At 37.7% G+C, this 6,463-nt stretch overlaps 2 protein-coding genes across 2 annotated transcripts in view; both read right to left on the bottom strand.

Annotated features, from left to right (window-relative positions):
- Window positions 1-3,451, bottom strand: part of LOC106955964 (uncharacterized) — a 13,104-nt gene extending 9,653 nt beyond the window's left edge. The window contains exons 1-6 of the mRNA XM_015046423.1: window positions 3,367-3,451; window positions 1,185-1,933; window positions 956-1,036; window positions 793-846; window positions 543-641; window positions 36-145 (exon numbers count right to left, since the gene is read on the bottom strand). Coding sequence (XP_014901909.1) covers window positions 36-145; window positions 543-641; window positions 793-846; window positions 956-1,036; window positions 1,185-1,895 — 1,055 coding nt within the window. The 5' untranslated portion in view covers window positions 1,896-1,933; window positions 3,367-3,451. The remainder of the gene's footprint in view (window positions 1-35; window positions 146-542; window positions 642-792; window positions 847-955; window positions 1,037-1,184; window positions 1,934-3,366) is intronic.
- A 933-nt stretch (window positions 3,452-4,384) lies between these two features.
- On the bottom strand, window positions 4,385-6,457 carry LOC106955944 (nuclear factor 7, brain-like). Its single transcript, XM_015046398.1, has one exon. The coding sequence runs from the start codon at window positions 6,423-6,425 to the stop codon at window positions 5,007-5,009; it is 1,419 nt and encodes a 472-aa protein (XP_014901884.1). The 5' UTR covers window positions 6,426-6,457; the 3' UTR covers window positions 4,385-5,006.
- Between the last annotated feature and the right edge of the window lie 6 nt (window positions 6,458-6,463).

The following is a 6,463-nucleotide window of genomic DNA, read 5'->3' as shown; positions in this document are numbered from 1 at the left end:
CCTCCTGACAGCTGGGACTGACACAATCCTCAGAGTTGGAATCATCCTCAGGCTGGGAATTTGAAAAACTGACTTCACTTTGAGGCACATAATCAGAGCCAGCATCAGAATCCGCTTCTGGCGCGCTGCAACTTTGGTCCATTTCCTGGAACAGGAAAGAAAGATGGAGCAAAATTAATCGCTAATTTAAGAAATAGATAAGAATGCAGAATATTTAATCTCAATTAACCCATTTTCAACTTAAATTATTACACTGCAAAAACACAAAGTCTTACCAAGTATTTTTGTCTAGTTTCTAAAACAAATATCTCAGCATACATGAAATAAGACAAAACAAACTTACAAGTAACTTTTCAGCAAGATACAGGAGTTTGTTTCCAGTCAATAATTACTTAATATTGATTAAAAATACTGGCAGATTTTTTCACTTAACTAGACATTTTCTCTGTACATGTCCCCAGGGACAAAGTTTTTGTCATAATCTTCATGAAACTGCCTTCGTACAGGTCATGAACAAAGCCTGACAGTAAAATGGTACCAACCTCAGCTCCAGCTGGAGACCCTGGAGATGCTGGCACCGTGTCAGAGAAACTCTGTTTGTCACAGAGTGAAGGTGAGGAACAATTTGCTGCAGGTGGAGACTAAAAACAAACAAAACCAGATAAAAATGTTCTGTGATTAAGAACTGGACTTCACATTTGATCTATAACCTTTAAAGAAACCAGCAGTAAACAGTTTACAATAAATATAGAGCTACTTGTTCTTAAAAGGTAGTTACAAAGCATAACTTACCTGAACATCGTTGTTTGAAGGCTCCTCTTCATCATCTGAAGGCATTGACTCCAGCTTAATAAGAAAAACAATACGAAGTTAAAACTACCCATCATCTTTACTTGAAACTGTCGAAACCTGGACAAAAATAACAATAACCGTCTTTTAACCTTTGTATACTTACAAGTTTATCAAGGTTTTCCAGCTGTTTGAGCAGCTGTGCACGCTGATTTAAAATTGAGGAACGTCTTTTGTTGCCTTCAGTCTGAAAGCAAAGAAAAATAATAAGTATACATGTAAAAAAAAAAAAAAGTCTGCTCAATGCTTTAAAATAAAGTTTTCTTTTTTTAAAAAAAAAACAAAAAACCTGTCATCTTCTGGAGAGATAAACAGTTTAATGATCACATCCTTACCGAAGGCGGACAACCGTTCTCCTGCAGTGGCGGTTTGTCGACATGACCAGCTTCACCTGAAGGTATCCACTGATGCTGCTCCGTGGAAGTGGCTGAATTAGAGATGTTTGAGAATCTATTCCCATTATTTTGTCCTCCAAATGTTGCTTGAGGCATGTTAACATTCGGTCCACAAGATGAAAAACCAAAGGACTGATTTTGAAAACCATGTGATAAGCCAAGACCAGGCAACTGAGATTGAAACATTTTGTAATTGGTTGTCTGAAGAGGTAAATTCTGGACCCCACAAGGCAGCGGACTCTGGTTTTGCTGGGAAAGAGTCTGTGTAGGGGTTATTTTCGCCTGGTTTGTTGTCTCCAACCCAGAAGGTGTGTAAAGAGTTTGCTGCTCAAAGGTCATCCCATGAGATGCAGTAGCGATGGCGGGATTATGAAAAATTGAGTTGGAAGAAAAAATGCTGTTCATGTTGGCAGCCTTTAACAGGTTGTTGTTTCTGGAGGACGAGCTGCTCAGATTGTTCATACAGCTCTGATTGGACGTCTCCAGGTGGCCGAACAGCGATCTCTGGACGGAGGTAGAACCCAGACTGAGAGCCTGAGAGTTAGTGTGAAGGTTCATGGGAAGTTCTTGAGCTGAAGTAGTGGACCAGCCATTCTGGTCCAACCATGTTGAACATTGTGTGTGGTTCTTATTTGCAGCAGAGTTGTCCATCGTATTTCATGACCATCCAGTTAGATGCTTTGAGTTTCCTATTTTATAGCGATGAGATATACAAGAAGAAAAGCAATTATAAATTAAAATACTCCATGTGCCTTTACAGTAAAACCAGCTGCAGTTTGTAGCTCACAAAGCCGCTTATTGAGTAACTGGAGAGCAAGAGTTAATACTTATCAGTTCATCTCAGACTCAAGTCACTGTCTCTGATCATTTTCCTTACATGGCATCATCTTCGTACTGAATCACACTTCGTGAGGTTGCATATTTGGAAAAGGTCAAACGTGTGGCAACTTCTAATTACCATTTTAAGCTAAATATCAAGAGCTGTGGCTCTGCCAAGAAATTATCCATGCTGCTATCAAAGAATCTGCAGCTGTTGTTTATGTTCCCATTACTGCACTGGGGATCTTCCTACTGGCTTCGTCTTTCTCCACACTCATAGTTTTGCTTCTAATTAAATCAAAGATTTTTTAATAGAAATTAAGTAGTCTATTAGTTATTGTTTTCAGCTATTTATATTCAAAAATAATTTGATTTGATTATTTATTCAATAAAAACTACCAACCATTTTTACGTTAACATCAGTTGCTTCATATATTGATTAATCACAATGGTTCAGGCTGAATGTATTTTTGTTTCAATGTAAATTGTATAAATTCAATTTAATTCATTTTTTTAATTTATATTGTGCCAATATGAAGGCATTTTCCAAAATAAAAGTCAATTCAATACAATCACACAGATTCCAAGTTAATGGCACACAATAATCCTGAATTATTATTTAAACTAGTTTAAAAAGTTTCTAAAGAAACCTAGTAGATTGCATCCGGTCAATGACTTTTGTTCACTCCTCCTGGACAAGTACATAGCAACAACCACTTTGCAGCAATCCCTCATTGAATAGCCAACAATACATTTGACCACAAATATGGTGACTACATTATTAGGGATAACTGTAATCAATATCTAATGATTGTAATTACTAATGGTGTTGCAATGTCATTAATAAAATTGATTCTCGCCCAGTATTTGAATTTAGCCTCATACATTCTTATCCTGCAAGGTCAACCGGGTAAAAACCATTACTAAATAGGAGCTACATTTTTCCCTTGCTAAATGTTTACATTTTGTTTTTGAAAATAAAATTTCTCTCTGAATTTCAGGTTCCGTCGAGACTTTTTGTGCAAAATTTCTTTCTTTTTTTTTTTTTTTTTTTGGAAAACTGAGATCATCACTCGCTATTTGCAAGAAACAAACACCTAAATATTCAAAATACATATAAACACATTCATGCCTCGCGCAGGTGACCGTTAGCTAGCTGCTTCAATGAGATGCTACCTGCACAATTAGATCTGAACATTTCTGACCTGATAAATATTTCAAGTAGAAAAAGCTACAAAAACAATGCTGCTACAATTAAGTCTGGTTATTTTTGTAACAAGTAATTTGAACACTAAACACATACCTGCGAATAACTAGTGTAGTTGTTTTCTTTTTTCGCACCAGCTTCTAGTATGTCATTTCCGGTTGACGACTTCTTCTTCTCCTTTGTTTTGATTACAGGTGCGTTATCGCCACCATTTGGTGGAAAGTGGAACACGACGGTTTTTAATTCCTTTTAAATATTCAATTTCTGCTTTTGATATATAAACACGTAAACCAAATCTACTCAGTATAAATTCAGAAATATTCTGAAATAAATTATTTTAAAGTTGTTTGAAGACTGATGTTTACATTTATATCTATGTGTTTTTCAGATGTTTCCTTAATAATATGGAGTAATTTAGGTGAATACATCATCTACTTTTCCTGTTGATATTTAACAATTAAAAATATATATTCTGCTGCTTCTTCTTGTTCACAATAATCTCACCATTTAACCCCATCTGCTCATGTTTCAAACTTGATATGACATCTTCATCTGGTTTGTATTTAATTTTTCCTTTTTAATATTTAAATATTACCCCGATTGTTTGATCTGTCAACCCTGATATTCAGGCACAGCAAACTAACAAAAAATAGATCTGTCTGCTTATTTTGTGCTTTGATTGAGTTAAAAACCTCAGCTACTCAATTCACCATGATTCAAAACGTAGCGTCTACAATCCCCTGCAGGGGTCGTAAACATTGCCCAAATATTTAGTACCTGGATCATTTAAGATTTAGTCAAAATAGAATCATAAAAAGTGTAAAATAACAAGACAAGACAAATTACTTCCATTTAGTTGCTGTAATGTTTAATGTTTATATAAAGTCCATTATATCAATGGAAGGCAGTTATTTTCTTTATGTACATTTTCAGTAAGAAATAACACATTCAACAGTAGAATTGGTGCAAATTTGATTATAAAGTTACTTCAGGCTTCATCTTTAGAGATCAAAAGCAAAACTGAAATAGAAAAATTACTAGTTTGGTCCATCTGGTTTTATTTTTTCAGCCTTTTATGGTAATTGTCTTGTTAAATGAACTTTAACTGAATAAATCCACAAGAAACATTAAAATTTGATTTACTTCCTTAGTTTAGGAGCAATAATATCAGTGAACAAATTTTAAGAACATTATCCTACACAGATAAGGAGACTCTAAACTTTTAATAAGATAAAATAAAAGAGAAGATACATACAGATCCCAATAAAGCAGTCCCATTTAACAACACCAAAGTATCAAGCTTGGAGGTCTGACATTAAAATAAAACATCTGAATCCCTGAATCGTCTTCAGCAAAAATAATCTATACAAGTATTAAACAAAGCAATGCAAAGAATTTCATCACAAACACTTTGAAAATCTCATTATGACATTAAAATGAAGAACCCACCACAACAAACTAATACATAAACAAAACAAAATAAATGTTTCATATTAAGAAGTGAAAGTTATTTTTTAGATAATAGTCACTAGTAAAAGCTTAGAAATTTTAGATAATTGGAAAAGCATTTTAAAAAGTCTACCAGCATTTCCCTATTTTATTTTTAACATTTTGATATTTTTATGTTTGTACTTAATTTTTTACATTTTTTTGTAGTATTGTACATTTGCATGTAGTATCCACAGATATTTTCTGTTTACCGATGGAGTATATTTGTCAGACTCTGGTTTTATTACTCAGGGAGACGTTTTACAGACTTTAACATGAGATGTTTTAACCTCGCCGGCCTTTCCGATGCAGAAGTATGGGAAGAGTTTCTCAGTGAAGGTGTCTCTGTGACTACAGACGAGACTCCGGTCCTCACAGTTGTAGAAGGACACCTCTCCTCCTTCGTAGTCCAGATGGATTCTGATCCTCTGCAGATTCCTCCTGACTGTCACCGCCTTGCCCGCACCGTTGGAGTATTTTCCACCGCGATGCACCAGAACTAAAACTCCAAACTTAGCAGAAGCAAATGTCTCTCTCTTTCGGTCGAAGGACTCTTTAACCAAACCAATAATCCAGTCAGGATGATCTCCCACCATCACCTCCCAGCTGTGCTTCCCTGAGCTGTAGCCCTCAGAACCGAAAACGTTGGCGTACTTGATGTTTCTCTCTGGGTTGTCAGGAAGCTGCTGCCATGTTTCTCCACATTTAACACCGGTCAGATCATCCGACAGATAGAGACTGGGGTGAGCGGTGTTTGGATCCAGGATGACAGGACTGAAGAGGGCCTTCCCCTTCATCTTCTCCCAGACTCTGAAGGACAGGTTGCCCAGGTGTTTGGCCACATCTACCAGCACTCCGGGAATCACCTGTGGATCTGGCAGTGACCTCTGACTTCTGGCTTTGCTCTGAGTGGCTTTATAGGTGCTGAGGAACGGCAAGACAGTTTTGCGAAGATCTTCTTCAATCGCGTAGATACTGTCTGTCAGCAAGGAGATCTGCTCCTGAATCCTGCTGAGAAATCTGTTGATAGTCAATCCCTTCTGCTCCTCTTCCTTCCTCAGAGCTGCCAGTCTGGACTCCTCTTCCTCTTTCAGGAACTGGTGGAGCTTGCTGAATTCTGCCCTGATCTGACTCTCAGTCGTCAACACCTGGATTTTTAGGTGTTCTGCCATGTCGCTGTAGGCTTTCTCTGCCTGCATGTTCAAGTTTCTCTTGTCCTGCAGAGACTTTAAATCAGACCTGAGCAGCACCTTCAGCTCGTTGATCGCCTGGTCTATCAGAACCACTTTGTGGTTTTGGTGGAGAGTGAACTCACACATGTGACACACAGCTCTCTGCTCATCTTTACAGAAGTATTTTGGATCGTCTGGATGAATGCTACACACCACTATTAGCTTCTGCTCTGGTTGGAGCCATGGGGATGGTTCAGGCGCTTGTCTTCCGGCAAAAGAGTCCGCGAGTCCCTTCAGAGTGTAGTTCACAGAGAGGCTTTCTTTTGAGGATCTTCTTCTACAAACGGGGCAGTTTTTGCTCCCAGATTCTTGCCAGAATCTGTGCAGACAGCTGGCGCAGAAGTTGTGGCTACAGCTCAGAGACACGGGATCTTTCAGCGTTCCAGCACAAACGGGGCAGCTCAAAAAGCTTTGAAAAATAGCCGACTCAGCCATCTTCTGTTGTCTTCAGGAAAAAGGAGTCACAGATTCGT

Source organism: Poecilia latipinna, unplaced genomic scaffold (genome assembly GCF_001443285.1).
Source record: "Poecilia latipinna isolate Pla-1442-1.1 unplaced genomic scaffold, P_latipinna-1.0 Scaffold779, whole genome shotgun sequence".
Classification (NCBI taxonomy): Eukaryota; Metazoa; Chordata; class Actinopteri; order Cyprinodontiformes; family Poeciliidae; genus Poecilia; species Poecilia latipinna.
Note: the sequence above shows the minus strand (reverse complement) of the source record. Positions and strands in the feature narration are given on the sequence as shown.

What these genes read in the sequence shown, in the direction of transcription:
- LOC106955944 (XM_015046398.1), bottom strand. Translation starts at nt 6,425, where the DNA reads ATGGCTGAGTCGGCTATTTTTCAAAGCTTTTTGAGCTGCCCCGTTTGT.